Source organism: Porites lutea, chromosome 13 (genome assembly GCF_958299795.1).
Source record: "Porites lutea chromosome 13, jaPorLute2.1, whole genome shotgun sequence".
Classification (NCBI taxonomy): Eukaryota; Metazoa; Cnidaria; class Anthozoa; order Scleractinia; family Poritidae; genus Porites; species Porites lutea.
Genome location: NC_133213.1, coordinates 7716792 through 7743105, shown reverse-complemented (window position 1 = coordinate 7743105; position 26314 = coordinate 7716792). Strand labels below are relative to the sequence as shown.

General features: G+C 38.9%; 2 protein-coding genes across 2 annotated transcripts; one reads left to right on the top strand and one right to left on the bottom strand.

Moving 5' to 3' along the window:
- Positions 1 to 4999: 4999 nt before the first annotated feature.
- Positions 5000 to 15275, bottom strand: LOC140922914 (aminomethyltransferase, mitochondrial-like). The gene is made up of 8 exons (XM_073372961.1): positions 15054 to 15275; positions 14029 to 14406; positions 11679 to 11757; positions 10739 to 10884; positions 9158 to 9344; positions 8196 to 8312; positions 7320 to 7358; positions 5000 to 5722 (listed from the first exon to the last, which is right to left on the bottom strand). Exons 1-8 carry the CDS (start codon positions 15180 to 15182, stop codon positions 5544 to 5546), a joined length of 1254 nt encoding a protein of 417 aa, XP_073229062.1. The 5' UTR covers positions 15183 to 15275; the 3' UTR covers positions 5000 to 5543.
- Positions 15276 to 15314: 39 nt separating this feature from the next.
- On the top strand, positions 15315 to 26176 carry LOC140922915 (inhibitor of growth protein 3-like). The gene is made up of 12 exons (XM_073372962.1): positions 15315 to 15434; positions 16051 to 16122; positions 16712 to 16812; positions 17532 to 17597; positions 18490 to 18586; positions 18971 to 19054; positions 19919 to 20089; positions 20863 to 20988; positions 22201 to 22384; positions 23145 to 23280; positions 24867 to 24905; positions 26036 to 26176. The coding sequence occupies exons 1-12, from the start codon at positions 15407 to 15409 to the stop codon at positions 26156 to 26158; spliced, it is 1227 nt and encodes a 408-aa protein (XP_073229063.1). The 5' UTR covers positions 15315 to 15406; the 3' UTR covers positions 26159 to 26176.
- Positions 26177 to 26314: the final 138 nt, after the last annotated feature.

The window sequence follows — 26314 nt, the reverse complement described above, 5'->3', positions numbered from 1 at the left end:
CTAAGTGGAAAAATAATAAGAAACATTGAAAAATCGGAATATGACGTCACTGTGACGTCATCATTGGGCGTGGCAAGTCAAAACTGGGTGTGGGGCTTCTTTGTACGGAGATGATCATTGTGTGTAAATTTCATGACCCTAGCGTTATTGGTTCCAGAGATACAGAGGGGGGGTCCGAGGAGCCCCCCCCCCAGTCACAGATTGACCAAAGAAGCCCAGTCTGAAAAGGGTTAAGGATCATTTTAAAAATTCTCATGACCCTTTTTCTTGGTTACGCATTGATATTTTAAGGAGAAAATTGATGTTGGTCAGTCATTTAAAACAAAACAGCAGCACGTCTATAAAGGAATGAGTTCAGTGGCCAGATCTCTGAAAGACAAAATTGAAAAGCCAATCAAGGCGAGGAGATAATAGTCTGCTACACAGGCGTTTTTTATGTCGTCGCTCTCTGATTATTTATAACATAGCTTGTTTTGAAGTAGCACTAAGTTCAAGTTCAAGTTCAAGTTCATTTATTCACACTTATTCATTTACAATACAATTACAATTTAAATGGCTTTCTCCAGCGCTTTGTTCATTGGCCGAGTGAAAACAAAGAAGCCGACCTTGCTGGGAGGTGGGTGCGTGGAGATTTGTCTTAACGAAGTAATGTCACCCTCTCCCGGTGAGTTATTATTTGACGCTAGCGCCCAGTCGCCGCTGAGCGACGAAAGGGTTGAAATGTTACACTTTTAGTAGTCACGGATAAATGGCGCCGATTTTTGAACTGTAGTTGTACTTTTCGATCGAGTTATGCGATCCAAACGCAAGGTTTACCGGAACGGATTACAGGAAGGTGATTTTAAGGTACCACTTTTTGGATTCGGCGGCGTAAAATGTAAGTGTGTTTGTTTTTTCGCGTGAAATTTGGAGCTGATTCTGAGCGGCTTTGAAGATCGATCGAGCGATTCTGTCCTACCTTGTCTCTTATTATTACACTGTCAGGTCAGATGATGTAAAAGTACTCAATCGCGCTGCAAAAACAAAGACGACTACTCCAGGTAACAATATTTACACGTTACTGATAACTTTTATCGCTTTTACTTCATTTATTTCATCTAAGTTTCAAACTCTATTTCTCCCATACAAACTCTCATATTACGCCACAGGTGGCCCATATTACGCTTGGGCCACCTGTTATTCAAGGTGGACAGACTGCAAATTATAGTACTTGCTAAAAAAGATATCTACGTGTCGTAACTGTTCATCAGTAGGATGCCTAGAATGTAGGCAATTCCACAATTGTTTTCGGCTCCATTAAATCCTATACCAATTGCAGAACATTTTAGGAGGAGCCACCCACAATGTGAGCACAGTCACGGGCAACACATATAAGTGAGAAAAATAACGCAAAGTAAAGTTAAGAAGTTATTTAACGAACTAAATGTACACGTAGATTAAATAAACAAATAAATAAATAAATAACGCACCTGCACAAAATAAAACTGTGCGCGCACACGTACTAACTTAAAGAAACAACTGAAATACAAATCTAAGTAATAAATAAGTGATGTAAGGGTACGATGGTGCAATTCAAGTCTGGATTGCTAATCTCATCTCCCGCGGGGCTGCACGATACTTTCGACTATAAGACCACGGCGATTGAAGAATTTATTAAATGATTTCTGAAATAGATTGGTTTCAAAACCTTGTTGTCTGAGACGTAATGAAAGTCCGCGGATGACATTGTGCGCATTGCCTAATCCAGTTCCGATTCCAATTTTTGTTCTCCGATACGATTTCAATCCCGACTCCAATTACTATTTCGATTCGGATTACGATTACCCCTCCGATTATGATTCCAAATCTAATTCCAAATTCAATTACGATTCTGATAGCGACCTCGTATTTCGAATTCGATTAACCCTCGGACATCCAGGGGGGGCGGGGGGTGGTGCAAGCCACCCACCATAAGGTTTTTCTGAGATTTTCCTAGAGGATAAAACATCAGTACCTGAAGTTTTTAGTAGCTGTTCATTCATCCCTTGAGTATTTTTTAAGACAAGTTTAGTGATGGCCAGTTGCTATGGTTACGAGCTATGACGTCATAAGTAGCAGGTGCTCAAACCAATTTTGGGTGAAAATACTTGTTTTTTCAACTTCTTTCAACAATAAAAGTAAATCTTGTGGCTTAAATCATGCAAAGTGCTTATTTATGTTTTATTTTTCACTTAAAGCAAAAAAATTACCATTTCTCGCGGTTTTAACGTGATATCTTATTCTTGGTAAAATCCAAGATGGCGACCATTGTTTGTGACTTCACAGGCCTCCAGCAGCGCCACCACCCATAAAATATAACTCATCTTGTATTCAAATTCCGAGAAAATTATAAACCTCGCTATTGCTAGGGCCTTCGGCCGTCACTTCGCGGGTAAACAGTATGTTTCAGGAATATCTTCGCTGACGTGTCACGGTGAATTACAAAACCGCTTTCATGTGCACGAGCCGAAATTTAGAGGAGTGTGGCGCCACGTTACCAAGGGAGCAAAATTCTTGGATTTCAACAATCTTTCTTGACATGAAACGATTGAAGAGAAGTACGGGTTACCGTTTTGTTTCTGAGTCTAATCATGCACAGGAAAGTCATACATGTCAATTTTGTCTTTTTTTTCTTTGCCATATTTGCAGGACCACTGTTGGTTGAGATCCAGAAATTTTGCTACCATGGCAACGTGACGTGACGACTTCTTCTCTATTGTCTTGAAATGGGTGATCACGCGATGGGTGATCATGAAAAAACTTGAACCACGTTTTAAAAAATTATTTCATGAGTTAAAGAAAAGCCTCAATCATAAGGCCACCCTCTATATTTTTTTTGGCATGACGCCCTAAAGTCCTCTTTGATTTTATGATTTGGTTAAGTGAGAGAGAATGAAAAGGTTGACTTGACATGTTAAGTTTGTCTTTTTTTCCTTTGCCATATTTGCACGACCACTGTTAGTTGAGATCCAGACATTTTGCTACCATGGCAACGTGACGTAACGACTTCTCTATTGTCTTGAAATGGGTGATCACGCGATGGGTGATCATAAAAACACTTGAACCACGTTTCATGAGTTAAAGAAAAGCCTCAGTCATTAGGGCACCCTCTATATTTTTTTTGGCATGACGCCCTAACGTCCTCTTTGATCTTATGATTTGATTAAGTGAGGGAGAATGAAAAGGTTGACTTAACGCTTTTTTGTAAAGAATTTTACTTCGAAAGGTTGTGAAAACATTGGCTTTTTTTTTCGGCTGTCACTCAAAACCGTCCAATCATAACTAAATAAACTTAACCTCCAGCTGCACACTGAAATGTAATTTAATTTGAGACTTTATTTTTAGGACAGATAATAACTTTAGCTACATAACAAAAAAATCCGTAGTTAAAAAAAAAGGACTACAGCAATTTACATTTACTTTTATAAATTACAGTTACATGGAGGACATTCATTGCATAATCTTCAGGTTCGATGATTTAGATTCTACTGATAAATATAAAGACAGAAAATCTTCAGTCGTAAGAGAGGAGTTTAAATTCACTTAAAAGCTCAATTGCGACATGTCATCTTAGTTTCTTTTCGTTTTTCAATCAAAATTGAATAGACATCAATTGGCTTGACGATGTCCTCGTACAGTAATGCCATTTCCTCCTTGCTCAGCTTCTTTGCTGCTTCTGTGAATCGAGAATCATTATGTAAATTATAAGGATTAATTCCATCACTGATCGCACAACACGGTGAACTTGTACTGCGCGCAATCGGCTGTATTTCGGCGGGTTTGTGATTGCTCTTGTTCGCTCCTCCCAAACTGATGCGACGTCCCTCTTGAACAGGCCGTAAGGACGATTTTCTTCTTTTTTCTCTGTCATGGATAGCAGATGGGTTAGGCTGTATGATCTTGAATAATTTCATCTTGCGTTGCTTTTCTATTTCTTCAAAAATTTCTGACCAGCTTCGAAAATCTTCCAAATGAATTGTTACGCTCATGACTGCTCTGACAGAAGATTCCCAGTGAGTGAGTACGTGCTTGCGGTGTATTTATTTTTATGTGGTTGAAGGTTCTTAAATCCAAAAATGGTCAGCACTTATTTTCTCCTTAGTTGTACCGTACATTTATTAGCAATCGAGTAAGGAGAATAAGGAGTATTTGACCGGTAACGAGCGGGTGATCAAAAGGGTACGATTTAACATCGCTTGACGTCAATCGCCTTATTTGTTTAAAACATGTGTCAATTCCCTTTGCTACGGAACATTTCCTTAGACCCGGCATGCAACTTAGACTTCTTAATTAAATTGTGAAGGGTTCAACTTGGTTCACTGTTACCCTTAATGCTACCGTGCAACAAACTCAACCGGACATTTTTGAAATGCAAACAAAAAGACCTCGTTCTTGATTGGTAAAGGAACTAACAAAGTGAGAAGTCGGTCCTCTTTGTGTCTTGAACGTGGCCTGTGATTGGCCGACTTATGATACGGGGACCCGGATGTGGAGGAGCTCGATGGTTTGTAATTTGAGGCCTACTTGTTAGGGTTAGGGTTAGGGTTCATTCAGGCCATAGATTTGCTACTCCTTCATCCCCACTTTAAAGGAGCTGTGACAAGAAATTTATAAAAATTCAAACATTGGAAAAAGAGAACAAGTTGTACCCATCGCTTTAACGTGCGCCTTACTTCCTCCTTCCCCTCCCCTCTTAAAGGCCTGCCGCGTAGTCCAAGGCACCACCTATTAGTGCAGTACACGCGACTCCTTCTGGGTAATTAAGCGCGCACAGGTTACCCGGTAATGACAAACGATATAAAATAAATAGAGTTTAATTTACCGTAGTACTCGTATACACCCAATGCAAAAATGGCTGCCAGATTAATATTCTTTTGTTTAAATTAAAATTAGCCCATAGTCTAGCTTGAGATAAGGTATTCTTTTGAATTTTGTACTGGAGAACGAGGCTAGTTAGGCTTATTTAAATTCAGACAAAAGAATATTAATCTGGCAGCCATTTTTGCATTGGGTGTATAGCATGTAATTATCGTCGGTATTTTATCGTGGTTTCGATATTAATTCAATATTTTCTCTTCAAACGTCAGTGATACATATATGAAAAATCGACAAACACTTCCCATTCATAACCTTTTAAGCCCTATTATCCGCATACAAATTTTCCAGATTGATCACCACTACATTTTTTAAGAACTAGTTGATCAGAGAATTTTTTGTTGAAAGATCAAAGTATCTTTCGAAGCCACGCATTAATCCTGAATGATGTTGGTTAATCATATTGAACCGAGCAACATCTAGCATTAGCTAGAAAAGTGTTCGAATGATCAATAAGTGCTTCCAGCAAAATTGGACCAAAGCTTAAAAAAGAAGCGATGACCGGAAATACGTTCGCAGGCTAACTAATGGGTGGATCTGCGGTTAAAAGCGGTCCATGGAAATCGATTTTTATTTGTGAATTTGGGATCTGCATTAAAATATTGATCACTCCTAACTATCAATATTTTCTAAACCCGTTTTGAAATTCTTCATTTGCCAAAGAAATAGTTTGTCGGAAGAAAAGGCATCTTTACGACTTGAGCGTCGATCTTCTTCTTGTACACTTCCAACTGAAGACTTGTTCCTGGTTTGGAGAATTCCGTTGGCACATACGCCATCGCAATGTTCTGTTTGAGGCTCGGTGATGGACCTCCGCTTGTCACGTGACCTGTGAAATAAAGAAAGTAAAGAACGGCAGAGTTCGTACCCTTTTTTGAACAAAAAATTCAAGGACTCTTCAAGGACTTTCATGGACACATTTCCCATCTTTCAAGGACTCCATTAAGGGCAAAAAAAGAACCTCGAGTCTGTCTTTTTTAGTTCTTCCACAACATGAGTAATTTTAGCGGAGCTCCAGCGCGTAAAGCGCACCAGCGGAGCACCATGGGTAAGAAAATGAAGTAATCTACCCATCCGAGAAAATTTGGTAATCACGTGACCGTACACCGACCGACCGACCGACCGAGAGACCGTCCGTCCGCACCACAGGCATACCAATGTAAAATAACTCAATCAACAGGTATGGCAACCCAAATGCAACTCGAGGTTATTTTGGCGGGAAATCGCATAGCCACCCGCGTCTTGTAAAGCAAAGACAACAAAAGAGTCAATAAAGACGAAAACGGAAAGCGGAAACTTTTTCTGTATCCGTGTTGTCTAAAGTATTACGGTTAGATAAATTGTCATGTTCACAGATTTGGAATATAGAGCAAGAGAAAGACAGAGAAAAGGAGAACGTGGGCGGCAGGCCAGCGAAGCTCAACGAGAAAAAGGGCGACGGAGATTAAAAAAAAACATTGTAGCGGCGGTGATAAAATGAGAAATGCTGGCGGCCACCAATAATGCAGGGTGAAAATGAGCGGCAGTGAAAAAACGTGAACGAGAACACGTACGACATTTCCTCCATAACACGTGTAACTAAGAAGTTTCTGGAAGTTTCACGTTGTAGTCGTGCAAAACAACGGAAAAGAAATGTACAAAAAAAGTGTGCTGCACGAGCAAAGTTGCTTTTTTGCTAATTAGACCTATTGTTGTTTTTCACCTTTCTCGGCGTTGCATGCCTTCGCCGCTTAGCATTACTATACAATATTTGATATTTTGTTTGAACAAACTATAAATAGCTTCGCTTTTAGCCCAGGCTAAATCTGTATTTTATCCCAAGGTCTTTCTGTGTTTGCTTCTTTTCCTTTGGAATTCTACTTAAACTATAATAAAGTTAGCATTGAAATTCAAGGACTTTCCAGCACTGACTGCAATTTTCAAGGACTTTCAAGGTGTAAAATTCAAGGAATTTCAAGGTGCGTGCGAACCTTGGAACGGGGAAGCTTTCATTTTACCGGGTAGCCTGAGGAAGCAGCCGACATTTTGGGACGCTGCCACTGGTTTCCCTGCGAAATGACGTCTGAAAAACCAGCGCAGAAATTCCATACCGCTGACGCGTCACGACCTAGATCTGAGTAGTACTTTTGATTGCTTGAAACAAATTTCTCTTATGGTGCGACCAATCACAAGCACTACCCTGAATTGAGTAGCGACACGTCATCAGTATGGAATCTGCGCCCGTTCCTTCGACGTCATTTCGCGGGGAAACCAGTGGAGGCATCAAGAAATGTCGGCCGTTTTCTCAAGCTATTTACCGGGTGACCCATACCGCTGATATCTGTAGGGGCTCCCTGCCCGCAACCAAGCCTTGTTAACTGTAATATATAACAAACTAACTAACACACCGAACAAACTCTTACATATCGCTAGTCTGAAAGACTCACCAACTTTATTGCCAGCTTGATCCAGAATGGGCGCGCCACCTTCAAAGAATCATAATACTTGATTGTAAGAAAAAAGTTTTGTCAACTCAGTCGATAACTTCAGTACGAGCGTGTGATCAGTCTTTTGCCAAGATTCACTCCTGACGAAGGTTTAGAACTTAAAAAATAAGCTTTTGAATCTCTATGGGGCGGGATATTGAGTTTATTAACTGAGTTTATTAGCCCAATTCTTGTTGATTACTCCTATCTCTAACCGACGCTGCACTTAAGTTTCTCTGTTTTGAAACAACTAACAGGGGCACCCAACGAGGATATAATTCAAAACCACTTAACATAGCATTGTTGAACGTAGTTTAGTATTCAAACGGTAGATATAGGCATATTTTTATCCTCTAAAAACTTTTCATCTGTTCGGATTTCCTAGCTGAAAGTCTAGTGATCCGAAAATTATAGGGATAAAAACTTACCTTCTCGAAAACTTCAGCCAGGAAAAGGCTCCCGAAAATTCTAGGTGGCCTTTTTTAGGGTCAAAATCCGTTAAAAATGGGTAATTATACCATTTTGTCGATGTTCGAAAATCCTAGGAGAGGCAGACAAGAAAGAAATTTTACAACAAATGCTCCGAAAATTCTAGATCTCAAATCGTCTTCCGAACAGATATTTTCCCGAAAATTGCCGTTGGGTGCCCCTGAACTAAGTCGTCATGTCAATAGCGCAAGACAAAAATATATAAAAAAAAAATCAATATTGAGCCCTTCACACGATTCGAACCTATAGCTAACCTATGATCTGTAAAACACAGCAAAGCACTCATGCGGACCGAACAGGCTCCTTTTTAGGTGGTAGATGGCAAGCGTCACGATACGCCCTATTTACCTCGAGCTGGCGGTCCCTTTGATACTAATCCAACTCTTTTCTTTTTAGCTTTCTCTTTAATCTGTCTGAGGATAATTTCTGCTCCTGGAAAATCAGCTTGGGCACGGCGTCTTTTCCCTTTATGCAAAAACATAAAAAAAAAATAAAGTAAAATAAATAAACAAACGATAATAAATAAATGAATAATAAAAAAATAATACATAATACCATGAGAGGATATTACATGGCTGTGCGGAGATAGGAAATTTCTCTTCGAGTGTTGAAAAATATTTCACGAGTGAGCCCAGCGAACGAGTGAAATACATTTGTAGTTTTTCAACACGAGAAGAGAAATTTCGTATCTCCAAGCGGCCATGTAATATTCTATTTATTATATGAACACCAATGAACTACCAAACCATTTCACTTTAACAGTTTTTTGGTGTGACAGGCACGATTTATTATGTAGCCAATAATTTCAATATTTTCACATGTGAAGATAACATGCTATTTTCACATATGAAAGATACCAAGTTTTCGCGCAAAAGCTCACCTGGTATTTCACTGGTGTTTATATAATAAAGACCATTAATCATTCAATAACAACAACACAACGAATGACTTTCATTTATTTTGTTCCCTTAATCATAACTAAAGCAAACTTCTCTAATCTGATTGGCTATCAGTGGCCCAGATCTGAATTTAATACGACAGTGATAGGAGGACAGTAGGAGTTTTTCCTATTTACTGTAACAGGAAATTAAAACCTTGGATGATTTTGTGTTTTTCTAAGAAAAAAAGGCTTAAATGACCACAAATTTTATTAAAGTTATGATTGGTTGGTAACAAAACTTCATGTTGACCAATTCGCTCGGTCTGTAATATAATAAATCACTCACATGATTACAGACCGAATTGGACTTCACTTGATCAGTTCTATTGCCATTATCTATAGGCTTGTCCTTACAGGCTTCATTGCATACCTATCGTCCACACAAGCACTGCCTCAGCAGGGGTGGTGTTTTCATCAATGTCGTTACCATAGAGACAAAGCCCAGCCTCAAGTCGCAGACTGTCTCTTGGCCCCAGTCCCGCTGGTTTCACTTCAGCCTCTTTGCTTTCTAGGAATGCTTTTGCCAAATCAACAGCTCTGTGCTGGTCCACTGAGAGCTGTTCATGAAAACAACACCACACGTTTATTAGACCCTTTCACCTTAAACTGCTCACAGCTGATCTTTGCGTTGTCACACAACGCTCTTTCTCCTCTTGTGGGGAGGAGTGTTGTGTGAAGACACAAAGAATGGCTGCGAAGAAGTCTATTTTCACCTTGAATTGTATGTTTGTTTCTCCTTTTCAAACCAAAAAATGTTACTCTTTTGGAAAGTTTCTGTTTGTAATTTCACCCTCTTCCTGTGTTTATGAATGCATAATATATTATATGTTAGTAACTAACAAAGGGAAAATTCCTTAGAGATCCCACAAAGTCTAAAATGGGAAAACAAAACCGTTGGAAAAGTCAATTAACACCCTCCGAGTCGATATACATATATAAATAATTTTTCAGATTCATAATTGTTTTATTATTCATTCAAATAATTTATTCATACTTTAAAAGATGAACATTCCAAGTGATATAAGGTTCCCGTTTTCACTTGTCTGTTTCTCAGTAAATTCAGTCTTGACTAGTACATATTGTTTTGAAGTTCTCCTATTTATTTTTTGTAAACATGTAAAATTTTCTGCCATTTTCTCCAACTCTCCCAAAACAACTGACTGAACTAACAGAACTTCATCCTGAGGGCTTCTCAGTTGCTTTCCCTTTTTGTGGTGATATAGCCTGCATTATTGATGTCATTTTAATTACTGGATATCCCAAATGTCTTCCAAATTTGATCAATACTAGATGGTTATGAAGAAATCTTTTGTGGGAGTATAAACATGCCTAGCTCTTGTGACGACATTGAATGAAGGCATAATAGTGACTGAGTGTTATTATGTCAAACGTTGGGATATGAGGGTCTGGGTACTACCCAAATTGTTACTTAGAAGTTGCTACAATAAATTCTATTATTTTCTTTGCCATGAAGTATCATATTAGGAACATATTAGATGTCTTGGGACCTCTACTTGAAAGAGACTCCTGTTGTTTAATTCTTGTAAGTATAACCACCTCCCAAAATTGACCACTAAATTACACAGGAAAAAATAACCGATTCCCATTTTTGGATATTTTAGCATATTTAAAGAATACCACAAAAATCCTAAATTTGGAAGAGTGAGACAAGTCCCAATTGGGGAACTTGGTTGGGAATTCCCTGGTTGGGACTTGTCTCACTTTGCCAAATTTGGGATTTTTATGGGTATTCTTTAAATACCCAAAAATATCCAAAAATGGGAATCCGTTATTTTTTCCTGTGTTAAATCATCTTATTTGAGTGGCTGATTACAGGAGGTCGAACTGTTCTTAGCAAATAAATAAAGAAATAATAAATAATAATAATAACACTTGATAATAAGTTTAATAATGATATTATAGGTACATGAACAGGAACATATTAATTTACCTCAAAGCCATCTTCTCCAGTGTAACCACAACGTGTAACTCGCACATCCTTGATTCCAAAGACATCCATTACACCAGTGTGCATGAAAAACATTTTACTAAGATCTCCTGTAACACCACTTTGAAGAACGGCGGCAGCTTTAGGACCTGGAAACCAATTCATGATAAAGTTGGGTTGATTCTGATGCTACTACTCTATTAGTCTTTGTCTTCAAGTTTTAGACTGCTTTAAAGGAGTTGTGTCACGAAATTCAGCCCAATTAGGATGAGTGTTAAATTAAGAGAAACATAAAAATAACCGCTTAAAACTTTAAAGGAAGGTTAAAATAACATAACAGAAACAACAGATGCCACAGATGGGCAAAACTGAAGATTGAAATGGATTGAAATTAGGGTTTTGAAAACTGTTCAGCCTAACAGTTTTTCAAAGTTGATCCCTGCTCCTTGCAACTTCAAAAATAATGCTCAGGGGACATATTATTTTGTTTGTCTAAGATCTCTGATTTTGTCATTTACCTGTAATTTCTTTGCTTACTTTAAGTTCCATAGCGAATGAGGGCAAGTAATTGGCAAATTAAACAAAATGAACTGGACTGCTGTGACACAGCCCCTTTAAACGCCTGTTTAGACAGCCAATTGGTTGCACAATTTTTGATGCAAAGAAGGAAAGGAGCGAAAATTTGCATGTGCCTACTAGAGGCAATTTCAGGGCAATTTGAGGCAACAAAAATAATGGCCTTGCTAAAACTTACGTGACTGTCATGTATTAATCAGACATCAACTTTCTGCTGAAGAGTGTGTGTAAAGTGTATACATGTATCTTGACAAACGGTGTTAAGACTGGGAGATGAAACTAATTAAATTACTTAACAAAATGTAAAACTGTGTACAATATTTGTTCTCCTTTAATACCACACTTAAATAAGTCAAACTTTCTCTACCTTGTAGAGCTATAAGGGCTTTATCCTCAATAATTTCCAATGCAACATCTAATTCTCCACTGACAGCATTCAGTCGCTCCTAACAATCACAATGATCAGATAAAACAGATGAATGCAAAGCCCATTACAGTGCAACTTTGCAGAGGTCTTCAAATCAAAAGACTGAGAGCGGTCTTAGTGTTGGGTGGTACTCTCAAAAACCCTGTGGGAATGTGTGACTGCAAAGGGTACATACATGTACCACTAAAGGGTTTTAGTCTAGATTGGGGTACTATTATGGGAAATTGCTCAATTGTATGTACATGTACATGTACCCTGTGTGGACTTTTTGTGAAGTAGGATAGCCTGTTAGCATCTATCTCACTTCTACTCCCCCCAACCTCTTGGGCTAGGAGACAAAGGAAGTTTTATAGAATCGACCTAGGTTAAAAAAATTTTATCTTCCTAAATTATTATAATAATTATTATTAATCATTAAATTTATAATTATTTATTAATTACCTAATATTAACATTTATTTAAATATTTATATATTACTTATCATATTTTACTATAATTATGTGTATTAATTATTATCATTAATTATTTAATCATTAATCATTGTACCTAGATGATGATGATGATGATGATGATTAGTATAGCCAATAGCATGATTTGTGGTGATATTTGCAATAAATACCATGAGTGATATTTCGAAATTGTTACATGTAATTTCACGAGTTGTTAGGCAAGTAAAATTTGTGACAATTTTGAAATATCACAAGTGGTATTTATGCCAAATATCATGAACAAGTCATACTATTATTTGTTTATACTACTACCCACAAAAGGTTTGTAATTTTCACATGTGGGTATTTCAAATTAAGCGGAAATACCACTGCTCTAAGCCAATCCAATTGCAGAAATTTATCAGGTAGTAGTATAATTATTATTATTACTGTTATTATTACCTGAAATATGTAATTTTGACCTGTAACATACATAGGAGTAGGGTAGCCACGAGAGATGGCTCACAGCTCCATGCCAAGTCTAAAAAGCACATATACCTAATTGCAATAAGGTTGTCACAGAAAAAAGCAAAAAGGAAAAAGCAAAAATTTAAATAGGAATTAATTAGCATGTAATTATCATAGCTTGCAACATTCACAACACACACGCTTATAGCTGATCGTGAATATTAATCACGTAATATGAGAGAAATCATTTGCATCAGTTTCTTACTGTCATTCTCATGCAATTCAAGGCTGAATCATCTAGCGAATTTCAAACGTGCTCGAATTACAAAGCACATCGGATAACTACCAAAGAAATAATGGCTCCCTTTTTTTTCAATAAATATAGCCTGCGGTAAATTCCAGGAACTCAACGCGTGTTTTAGATTAGTGCTAAATAGAAAAGGCAGTCTACGTATGGTTTGCAGTGCACAACACCATCTGATCACAATTTTCAAGCAACAAATCAGGAGCGTAGGCAGGACTTTTCATTGTGGAGAGGGTGAGGGGGTCCTCCGCCAGTTCCTCACCTGAGCCACAAACCAAGCTTCGTTTGTCAGGACATAATAGATTGGCAACTAAACGTGCGACAACTGAGAGATAAAATTGCTCGCGTCAATTTACCTTTTTCTTTCTCGAATTGTGCGACTTCTTTTGATGGAGAATGTTGGCTCTAAAATGACTATGGCGCCTGTCTATCTTACAGCGCGGAATTACAGAATTATCTCTTGCTATATTGTCAATGAATTCTTAAATAATTGTTAAATACTGAATTAAAATATGCAAATGTAAATCACATGGCTAATTTATTCCTATTTGGCTTTTTTGCTTTTTGTTTTTTTTCTATGACAATGTTATTACAATATTAGGTGTAACCCCAACCCCTTCCTTTACCACCCCCCCCCCAAAAAAAAAATCTTCACCACCACTCCCTCTGAGAAAAAAATCATAGAGGGTCCCCTGAGAGGTTCTCCACTCATTTGCCTGGGGCCATCAGAATTTCACTTTAACCCTTTAGGTCCCAAGAGTAACCAACATCAATTTTCTCCCAAGAACATCAGTAGATCATCAAAAAGTAAAGGTTATGAAAATTACTTAATTAATTACTAATGGGAGAATGCTTTGATCTTAAACCAAATTCTCTTAACTATTCTTAAAAGAAATGTATGGAGATCAGTCTGGAGAATTTGTATGTGGATTTTGGGGCTTAAAGGGTTAACTATGAGTAGACGCAGCAGTGACAAGGCCCGATGGTCAGATGATATCCGGGGGGATGGTAATGCAAAAGAGAGAGAGAGAGTTCGGTGTCTCTGCTTGTGTGGACCACAGTCTTAATTGTATAGAAAATCATCCTGTACCTGCATATGTTTAAGGTCTTTGTCAGCACATCCTGCATTAGACACAACATATAAATACTCTGATGTCTTGTTAATTATTAAGTCATCAATAATTCCACCACTTTCTGTAGTAAACAGAGACAGTGTTCCTGTGTTTTCTGCAAGTCCTTGAATATCAGCAACCACTAAGCTTTCTAAAAATTTAATCCTGTCATCTCCATGCACCTTGAATTGCAACATGTGTGAAACGTCAAAAAGAGATGCTTGTTGTCGGGTGTGCAGATGGGAAGATAACACACCATCTTTATATTGCACAGGCATAGACCAGCCACAGAAAGGAACCATCTTGCCTCCCAGCTCTAAGTGGAAATCATATAATGGTGTCTTTTTCAGATTTTCCTGATAAGAAAAAGCAACAATGTAAAGAAGAGAGCAGAGAAAATCCACGCTGATGATCCATCACCACTCAGATCTGGGTGGTGCCTCTGACTGGCCAAAATAATTTTCAACCAATTAGAAGCACTTTCCCGTTCGATTATAGGTAGTAACATGTCATCAGGAGAAATGATAATTTCCGTGTTCGTTCTTGGACTTCATTACACAAAGCCAGCAGTGGCATCGTAAAATACCGGCTGTTTTCTGTTTTCTCAGGGTAAGGTCATTTTGCATAAAACCTAACTCTGCATGCGTGACACAACAAATGTCACGTCAGGTCACGCCGCTAAAAAAGATGACCAGGAGTCGCCTTCAAAGCAAACTTAGTGGCATGTTTCTACGGTTAGGAGCACTAACGTTGGCTGATCTAAAGCTCCACAATTTTTTGAAATTGTTCTCTGTATATCTCACGAATAAATTAAAAAATCGCGCGCTTAGGAAAGATAGGCGAAAATGCCTTCAGTTGACTCAGTCTCTTAGAATGGGACCAAGTCCTGATCCTACACAATGCCATTTAAATTTAAGATATAAGTTACCAGCCGCGAGATGCACTGCTCCTGATTATTTTTATTTATTTATTTTTTTGATGCATTAAACTTCATCGAGCCCACCTTTGCGTCTGTAGCAAAACCACGAGGTGTCAAGACTTTGCCAACCACACATGCAAAAGGAAGTTGACCATCTCTTCTACAAGATGCGCGATATACTTCTCTTGAACATACCCTCAATAAAGCAGTCATGGTTGCAGATTCTTGAAATATAAACTGGGAGGAAGAAAAAATATCGTGTTGGAAAATTACGAAAGTCCCTCGAATCAAAAGCGACCGCGAGTAGATTAGGTCAGCAGCTTATGTTGTGGGCATGCGCTGTAAAAGTAATTCGAGAGTCCGAAATGGACGCCATTTTAAAGAATTCAAAGCGGAAATCAGAAATAATTTGAAATTTGCCCTTTTGTAGAAGCACGATGCTCTATTTAGAAGATTACGTTGAGTGTAAGATTCTTTTAGTTCATATATAGGATGATTTATTTTTAGTATACTCCTTTTAGTCCAACGTACGCTTTGAATTTAGTTGTTAAACTTTCAGTGATTTATTGAAATTCAATTAAGCTATTATTGTAAATTTCAGAGGTAATATTGAGACATTAATATATATAATCTTAGTCGTTGCTTCTTTTTGTCATATCACGTTCGATTTTGTTGCAAATTGAGCATGTCGTACCTCCTGAAAACTTAAAGTTGTTGGCATGGTGATCTTGAAAGCGCGCGGGAAATCAAAAATGTAAACAAGGTCATGTAAGTGACATGCGCAAATTTATCGAGCAGCCCATTATGGTTACAGGTGAAAACAAAGCCAAGGTTGACCTTGTTTTGATACAGTCATTCCTCCTTTATTATGTATTTGATTTTGTTTTTATGCTATCTAGAATATTTTTTAAACACAATTTTCATAAGAAAAGGAAAGAGGTTTGTATCAAAACACGGTGAACCTTAACCTCACTCACATTCACTCAAAGGCTAGGATACTAGTTCTAGTAGTACAATTAGTTCTAAGCAATCCCTTAAAATCAAGAAATTTTTAATTAATTTTCACTTCTTATTTTTTTAGTGATTGAACAGCTCCCTGTTGAGCTGAGGGACAGATTTACGGATATGAGAGAGATGGATCTTCAAGTTCAAAGTAAATTATTTTAATAGCTTTATTTATTAGAAAACTTTAAAAGTGCTAATCTCAACATAAAATGTAGCTTGAATTGCGTGCATAAAATGTCAAATATTAAATTTATCATCTTTAGCGATATTATTTTGTTTGCTACAAAATGTAACCTAAAATAGTTGACTGTTCATTGACTGTTCATACAGGTGACTTTGTTGTAATGATAGAGTCAGGCAGGGGAAATTGCTTTCAACATTAGTTTTAACCATGTAAGAGTAGTAGCCTGTGAATGCAGCCCTCTTTCCTCACTCCCCGCTACTAGGGATGTTTCACAGGACAGATATTTGTGCCTCAGTGACAGAAATTGAATAGATGATAATGTAAAATCTGGTCATGAGCAGTGAGGTGCAAGGAGAGACAGGTTTATTTGCAGGCTAGGGAGAGTACATGTAGTAGCTAACGCTCACTATACAAGAGTTTGCTAGCTTCATTGGCAACTTCTGTTTCTTTGACATGGTGTGAGGATGGTTATATCACGACTTACAGTAATAAATATACATTGATCAGGCACCAACATTGCTGAAGTTTATATCATAAAGTTTTTTGCTTTCAGATAGGATAGATGATCTCGATATTAGAGTGAAACAGTTTTTCATGAATTGCCGCAAAGCCAAGCCAGAGTGGAAGGAACAACAGTACAAACAAATTAGAGATGTAAGTTGCTGCTGCTGCTGTTGTTATTGTTGTTGTTCTCGGCAGCTTACAATCAAGAGAATTAGAAACCCAAGGACAGTAATTTTTTTAAGGCTTTTATGTAACATTTAGACTGATCTGAATCTTTTTTGTGTTTAGACTATATGTACATTCAAATGCAAATGATAACTATGTATTATTCTAAAGTTGGAGTGTTTCCGCCAGCTTTTTGCTTACTTAACCCTTTAATTCATTTTTGAACTGCGGTTGTAGATGAGAGTGAAGAATGATCTTTAAGCATTAACGGTGATCAACATCAATGTTCTCCTTGCATTAGCAATGCTTTGTCTAAAAAAGAAGTTACATTTATACAAGAATTAAGAACATGATCACACAAGATCGATTTAATAGACACTGAGGGTTCTGATAATGTTTTAAATTAGAATGGCAGCCTGGATATAAAAGAAGGCAGCTATTAATGCTGTAGGCAATTTGATGCTTATACTCCCTAACTTTACTCTTTTCCCGAGAGTGGATGACTCAAACTTCAAAGTAGCACTTAATAAGAACCATACTTGAATAAATTCTCATCACCACTTCTACAGGAAATGTATGGGGGGGGGGGGGGGGGTAACAAATTGCAATTTCAATTTTATAAGGGATAACTCGACAGTAAACTTATTGAAAAATTCACATATGTACAATGCACTATGATGGACTCTGCCAACCTTTCCTTGCAGGAGTATCAAAAGGCTATTGAGGATGCTGATGAAAAAGTTAGCATAGCCACACAGGTGTATGATTTGGTAAGTTTGACTTTTAAATGAATTAAAATATTAGAAATGATAAACCAAGGTGCCAATTTTCATGTTCATAAAGGTATCATTGTACAATATATTGCTATTACTGTGTAACCATAGATTTATTATATAACCACCAATGAAAGACCAGGCAAACTTTCATGCTAAAACAATAACATGTTAATCTTCACCCGCATTAAGATCTTCTTTGCAATGGCTACAGACATGTAACAAATCATTGCTTTTGCAGCCAAAAAAAAGAATGTTGTAGTGAAATGGTTGGGTGTTTTATTGGTGTTTATATAATAAAAAGAAATTACTTTTGTATCACATGGCTGCTTAGAGATACAGAATTTGAATTCTCTTCTTTTGTTGAAAAATATCTCACTCATTTGCTGGGCTCACTTGTGAAACATTTTTCGAGAGTCTCGAAGTCTGAGAATTCCAGTAACTTTGCACAGCAATGTACAGTAAAAGTAGGTTGAGTTTGATCGTCTGGGTGAACGCAGTCCTGAATAGGACTGTTGTTGTTGACAGTGACTGACGTTTCGACAACCTGTGCGGTAGTCATCTTCAGAGTCAAAGTGAGTTGTATCACGTCAGTTAATGGCATTATACTCTGGTTATTGATTTGATTCGTCAATTACGTCGTGATATTATTGGTCGTCTGTCAGTTAAGCCGTGATGTTACTGGCTATGAAGACTTATAATTAGTATTTGGTGCGTTTCGATCCGTCTATTGTCACAGTTAAACAGTCGTCTATTGTTAGTTAAATTGACTAACAATAGACTCCTGGGTTCAAACCTTTCACAGTTGTACAGTAAGTTGTAATATCCTCCATATAGCTACTGTACCTTAATACAATGTAGTAAATACGTCATGTTTTCAACTCTTCAGGTGGACAGACATTTGAGAAAACTAGATCAAGAACTGGCAAAGTTTAAAATGGAACTGGAGGCCGATAATGCTGGCATAACTGAAATCTTGGAACAAAGTAAGTCATGGTGTTTGAGAAGCCTAAGTACCAGAACATCTTATTACTGCCTCCTCAATCTCTCAAAATTCTTCAGGTCCATGTCGTTTCGAAAACGATGATCTCAACTGGAGCAGTGTAACTAAAAGTGTCATTATTTTTGTCTATTAGACTTGTAGATTGTGTTATCGTAAGATTATTAAAGGGCAGTTGTTAACTTTCTAGTCTGTGGACAAAATCTTATGTTGTTACCATTCAAATGAAAGCTCTTTGGCAGAACTTTTGCATTATACAATCATTTACCGTGGATTTCTAACAACAAAATTTGACTCTTTTGTGTCAGTTTTTCTCTTTGGTCACTTTTCGGAATTAAAGGGTTAAATACGTTTGCCTTACTTTCCACAGGATCCTTAAGACTGGATGAACCTGTGAATCCCCCTTCACCTGCAAGAAATAATCACATACATGGATCATTACAGTTAGGCCAAAGTAAGTTTGTCTTGACTTTGATTGGCAACTGAAATGCCACAGATAAAAGTTAAAAAAAAATACTGACATTTGTCAATATATTTGCCCCTACATCAAGGCTCATGCCGCTGAACCAACCATAGCTCTGCATGGAAAGAAAGTTGTGTCCAATAGCCCTGGATTTTGCCATTGGGCCAGTGGATTCTGTTTTTAACTTACCCGATGGGCAAACTGCAATCAGACCTTCTTGTTAAATTTTTTTGTGGGCTAGTTAAAATGACTCTTGGGTTAGTACACTCAAGCTACAGCTTGCCCAAAGGAAAAGCTGTGCCAGTGGCTTTCTTTTCACCCTGTAGCTGCTGGAGCAGGTTCAAGTCCCTTGTGTCTCTTGTGGTATCACCAGTCTCTAATGTTCAAGGACAACTTTGTCATGTAACTTGTGGAAGGGAAAGAAATCGTTTAAACCATGCCAGAATGAGTTTGATTCAGTCAAGGAGGCCAGAGAAAAAGGCTAAAAAAATTTAAAGTTGTCCTGAAAATTCCCATGAATCTTGGTCTATGATCCCTCGGCACTTCCCCCTATCTAATCCTATGATCCTAAAAGTTTTCCCAAAAACTTTTCCCAAAAACTTTTCCCACCAAAAAACGAAGCATTGTAAATTCCCAGAAAGAAAAGAAAAGGGGGTGGGGAAGGTCAAGAAAAGTGAAAGGAGAGGGAAGAAGAGAAAGCAAAAGGTACAGGTCAAGACTGCTGTGTCACTTTTAAACTTCAAAACTATCTCAAAATTTTGCTTTTGGTTTTGTGAAAAACATGAATGGATCATTGCATTGTCATTCACAAACAATCCCACAATTATGCTATGGTCTATCTCTGAATTATTTCAGAGAGAAAACTTGATGGAATGTCTGGCGATCTGGTAAATGGTGATCACCTCTCCATTCCTGGGATGCGAGACTACTCATATGGCTCATTTGGGGCTTACAATCAAATGTCGCCATCACCGAAGTCAGTCATACCGCAATCACCGTCCCCTGCTGGAATGTCTTATACAGTGGGTAAGTTGCAGTTGAGTTTACTTCAAGTATTAAAATGGTCTCTTTTCTTGAATTTATGATGACTTTTTTACATGCAGCTTAAACAGATAGATATTCCTTGTATTCTGACATCAGCCCCAAATTCCTCTTTTGTTTTCGAACAACATTAAATTTTGACACTTTTTTCTTAGAATGTTTAGCTTTGGCTGAGATTATTTCACGCACAAGTCAAAAATATGGCACCATGTCAGAAAAGCCTTTGTTTCATTTTCTTCAGAATCTGTATGAATCGAGTAAGAACTTTGTTAAGCATGTGCTGCATGTTGCTAAAAAGATACAATTTCGAACCCAGGCCCAATAGCTGTGTGCTTCTCGCTGTTTTGCGCCATTTGTTTTTTTAAACGGCTGATTTGCTTAGAGCAGATCTTAATTTCCATCTTAATTTCCTTGATATAGCAGGCTCTATTACATGTATTGGTTTATCAATAAACAAATGCTCACACTCTAATATCCAGTGTGATGAGGGAAAACCAGATTGTTCTGGGCCCCCAAGGGATTTAACAAATTACCGGAAATACGTTTCGAATTTCTCGGCTTTTTTAACAGGCCAATCATGGCATGGTGCTCAGATGGGGACCCAGAACAAGGATTTCGACGCTGTTACGCAGATGTGCGTAACCAGAAGTTAAGTTCTGTCCGTGGAGCAGGCCACGCGGCCAACACCTGCTGTAGAAAAAGCTTCTCATTCTACTTCAAGTTTGATGCATAATGATGGATGTTTGCCTTGTTTATAGGTGAAGTTGGCGCCGGGTCAACTGCAGTCGCCGTAGCTGCAGCACAGGCAGCGATAGCTACTCTACCAATGCAACCTGGAAGGAGAGGCAGTGGAACCTTGAAGGCACCATATGCCGTGGCACTGGGTGAGGACAACATTAGATCTTGTCTTTTACCTAAACTGTGTGCTTAACATAATGGGATGCAGTTTTTGCTAAGCAAAACTCCTTTCCTGTTGAACCTTTAACCCTTTCACTGCCAAATGTGGCCAAAGGCAATTTTCGAGCAAATTTCCAAATTTCATTTTCTAAAATTTTGACAAACAAATAGCATCATGTGAAAGTACAGGCAGAGAGCTTTCATTTGAATGATCACATCATAGGATTTCATCCACAGACTCAAAAGTTAGAGTGACCTTACAAAACTCTATCCAACACTCTGGCAGTGGAAGGGTTAGTCAAGCACATTGGTTCTTGTCACCAAAAGATTCTTTTGTTTCCATTGTGACATATTTGAATAACAAAAACAATGTTTGTAAACAGTGATGTCTCTTATAGCCCGCAAGCAAGCGCTTCATTTTGAGAGGCTAGCGAAGCCAGCCGCGAAAGAACGTGCGAGCGAGTGACAAAGCCGCGAGGCGAGAGGGACTCCTCTTTTCCGCGCCTTTGCGTTTCCGTTCGCGTTCCGCTTGCGCGTGAATTTCCACTTTTCTCACTTAACCCCCCACACAGTACCCTAACTCTAACTCTAACCCCTTCCTTCCTTCCCCCAAATGAGTAAAGTATCCTTGTCGCGTTCCTGTGAGAGTTGTTTGTCGAAAACAGCTGTCACTTGCATTAGTTGCCATCAGTGAGACCATTGTTAACAGAATTCAATTCTATAGTCTTCTTCTTTTTTTTTCTTGCTTATGAAACTGTAACAATTAGAGACCTTTAGATTCAAGGACGAGGACGACTACGAGTACGAGATTTGACTTCAAGTTTTTTCGCGTCTTCTCAAAATATACACTCCCCGGAAAGCTTCATTTTAACATTTTTCACTAGAAAAGTTAGCACTGTAACCTTTAGTGAAGGAGGTTACACCCCATCCCGATCGCAAAATGATAAAACCTCTAACAGTTGATAACTTGTTTCCGCGACTTCGACATTTTCGCTAAAACTCGTAGTAGAGTGACGACGGCTACCACGTTTTCCCGCCAAAATGACGCTGGTTCACGCGCGTACACTACTTAACACTGTGAAAATCTCGTACTCGTAGTCGTACTCGTCTTAGAATCTAAAGGTCTCCAATGCTTAGTGTAACAGCACATAAATACATAGTGTATGCTAATTAATCCATTAAATTTCCCCTGACTATAGGGAGTTCAATAGGCAACTTAGGCAATCAATCAAGTGGATTAAATGGCCTTCCAGCAAGTAGTAACTTGGGAATGCCTTACGACTCACAGTCATCCAGTGTGAGCTCAGTCAGCATCCCAGTAACACCTAGTGATGTCCGTGCTTCCGTTAATGTGGCACCAACGTCAACGAAACAAAAAAAGAAGTGAGTACATGTTATTGTCATGCTGAGTGCACATTTTTAGTGGGGTCGGGGGGGGGGGGGGGTACCTGTAACTTACATTTGAAAGGGGTGATTCCTGGTCGAATTGGAATTTGGACATGTTGGTTTTTGAGGAGAGGGGAAAACCGTAGTACCCGGGGAAAAACCTCTCGGGGCAAAGGAGAGAAACAACAAGAAACTCAAACCACATATGGCGTCGACGCCGGGATTTGAACCCGGGCCACATTGGTGGGAGGCGAGCACTCTAACCACTTCGCCACCCTTGCTTCCCTTGCGTCATTGTACTTTTTTCACCACAAAAGTTAGTACACTTATTTCTATTGAAGGAGGTTAACCCCTTTCCCGATTGCAATATTATAAAATTTCTGACATTTAATAACTTGTTTTCGCCACTATGACATTCTCGTTAAGCATGTAGTAGAATGACGCACGGTGAGTATCACGTTTTCCCACCAAAGTGACGCTGGTTCTCGCACGCGCGCTTATTGGTATTGGAAAAATCTCGTTTCCGTGGTCGTCCTCGTCTTAGAATTTAATGCTCTCTACTACTGGGCTAGGCTCAGTCTCCAGCCTTGGGTGTCTCGATGCGCCCTCGGTACTCCCCACCCGACTACTGGCTATTTACACCCTAAATAAGACGAAAAACATCCCCATCTGCTTGTTTTGGGAGTCCCCGCCTTAAAAATTATCTGTTACTGAGGCCACACATGTCACTCCTTTTTGTTTCTTTTCCTTGTTGCAGAAGTAAGAGCGCCGCACAGCAGGTGACAGCTGTAGCGTCAGCTCAGGTCGCTGAACAGGAAGCTGCAGTGGCTGCTGCTGCCGTGCCTGACTGGGTCTACGATCCAAACGAACCGCGTTATTGCCTCTGCAATCAGGTCAGTCAAATGACAGAAGACTTGTTTATTCCTAGCCTGCCTCAGAGACGTAATCTAACCCCAGCATGGCTCGCAAGGGCCTTGAAAAGTCATTGAAAAAGCATCATGTCCTTGAAAAAGTCTTTGAAAATTGAAAAATTGCGGGATATCCTTGAAAAGTCCTTGAAAGCTCCTTGAATAAAAATAACCTTCGTTATAAATGAAAAAAAATGGTTTGCGCAAAAGAATGATTGAAGGGACAGCAATACACAATTTTGTTTGGTGATCATGGAAGTGTTTTCTTATAATTTCGGTCTTCCCGGCATAGTTCATTTTCCGTTATTTGAAGTAGCCTAGGAACCGTGCCTTAATGAAGGCAGGTATTGCAATAAGCGAACCCCCCTCTATCTACGCATTATAAAGGTCTTTACTTCATTGGGGAAAAGAAGTCGTGAAAAAATGATTTTAGTCCTTGAAAAGTCCTTGATTTTTTTTCCCAAATATTTATGTATGAGCTATGCCCGCATAGTAACAGCTGAGAAGCAGCGCCGAGATCCTTGTTCTCTTTGACAGATTTAGCGGTGGGGCCACCCTTTTTCTGTGATATCTTCTTTTAATTTTTAAAGAATTCTCAGTAAAATAAAACGCGTCTATATTGCTTGCTAGTGTCCCGGCAACCCCTTTCTGAATATTTTTGTTCCTCCCCTGGCTCTGGACCTCCAACGAACTCAACGAATTTCCTTTCAACCTAATTGGCCAATCGAACAATGGCTTTTTGACAGGCCAATCATGGCGCTTGCTCAAATCCTGGTACACAGCTGGTTACGCAGAAAGAGGAGTTCGGCGCTGGTACGCAAGTGAACTTAACAAGAGCTTTAATTTCGTCTTTTGCATTAACCTGAAGAAACAGCCGACATTTGAGTCCTCGATACGCCACGACTGGTTACCCTACGAAATGACGTCTGAGAAACGCAACGTGCAAAAAAGTAGTGTCCGATGGCCCAGGGCTAGTGGATTTTGCCATCGGGGCTAGTGATTTTTGTTCTTAACTTGCCCGACGGGCAAGTGTTGTTTTTGGGAAAATTCAAATTACAGAAGGATTGTTATCAATCCTGCTAATCAAAAAGGGTTTTGGGGCTAGTTGAAATGACTTGTGTGCTAGTACATGCTAGCTACAGCTTGCCCGAATGACAGGTCGTAAAACTGACTTTCTTTGCACCCTGGAAACGACTGCAGAAATTCTATACTGATGACGTGTCACTACCCAGATCAGGGCAGTGACACGTCATCAGCATGGAATTTCTGCGCTCGTTCCTCAGACCTCATTTCGCGTGGAGGCCAGTGGTAGCGTCTCGAAGACTCGAAATGTCGACTGTTTTCTCATGCTACGGTGGAGCAGGCTAGTTCATTCCAGAATGTTTACACTAGTTCTTTTGGGGAAAGTCCTGGTCAAACATAGTGGAATATTCTAAACGAATTTAAAAGGGTTATTAAGTGGTTATTTCCTTTCTTTTCCTTCCGTCTCGGTGCTTTATTTCTCTTTATACACTTTCCTTGCGACTCTTAACCCTTAACCTGTATTTTTAATATTTATTTCTTTTCGGTAGGTTTCATACGGCGAAATGGTCGGATGTGATAATCCAGAAGTAAGTACTGTACAAGATTACTGCAGTGTAATACAGTCACTCTGAGAAAATAGAATCTTAGAAATATAGTGATAATAGTAAGACTACGACTAAGACTACAGACGATTGTTGCTCTTGCAAATATCTACATGTACCTGTCGTTAGCGGTTAAACGAAACATATCTGTACCTTCGTATATCGTCTAACCTCTTACCCTTTGACAGAAGAGGTACCCCTTTCGTATACTTTTTATTTAACAATTAGTCGCCGAAGGCGACGTGAATATCGGACTATTCGCCGATGTTCACGTCGCCTGAGGCGACTAACTGTTTTAGTATACTTACAGTGATGATTATTCGAGAAAATAAAATTATTGATCAATTTTCGACTCCGCAACATCAACAAATCTGCCTGCCATTTTGAAAACTTCTAGCCTTCAACGTTATAATCACCGCGCGGTGATTATAGCGGGATGAAGCGAAGCTCCTAGCCAATCATAGCGCCCTATTTTCGATAATCATCAATGTAATTATACTAATTACAAATGGTACCCCTTTTACATACCTATTTTAGAACTTTGCATCCTTTTACGTCTTTAACGCATTGGGAGAGAGATTAAGATTCACGTTTACGCCAAACTGTGGACGTGAATTTGTACCACGTGACCAAGTTTCCCCCTTATTTTCCGTTTACTCTTTATTGCTTCTACACAAAAATAAGTTGTTTTATGACAGTTTTAACCATAGGAATCGTTCGGGACCGTTTTTATCTGCTTATTTTCTATTCTGAGAAATTCTCAACTTGAGTCTGACGTTTGCCGTTTGCGGTAATTGTGAATCTCTCTGATAAATCACAAAACCAGGAAACTGAATTTTGTCGACTTTTTCAAAGCCATATCCTTGTGTTAGCTCTTTTCGAGATTTTTTTGGACAGATTTCCCTCCCTTTTCATAAACTTCAACTGGTGAAATCCCCACCCTTTTATATACCTGAAGCCTGAAAGTGGTACCCCTTTTTGGGTGGAGCCTCCCTGTGTGCCGTGGGCCATTAAAGGGAGTACGTCCCTTCCGGTGACTTTAAGGCTACAACAGATTGAATTATGGTCTCTCTTTACTGATTCGTTCACACCTGTTTTGCCTTGTTTGCTTCCAGTGCCCGATCGAGTGGTTCCATTACGGATGTGTTGGACTTACAGACGCTCCAAAGGGAAAATGGTTCTGTCCTCAGTGTCAAAACCAGATGAAACAACAGAGAAGAGGAGGACGACATAAATGAGCCTTGTAGTGTTTTCCATCGATGTGCAGTAAATGGGAGGATCTGTGACCTTCATACCGCCTCTGTAGTCTGTGTTTGACAACTCTCAGAGTTACACGTACGCGACTTGTTGTGAGTCGCGAGACCGGTGTTGTGTGACCACTGCTCGGCACCCTG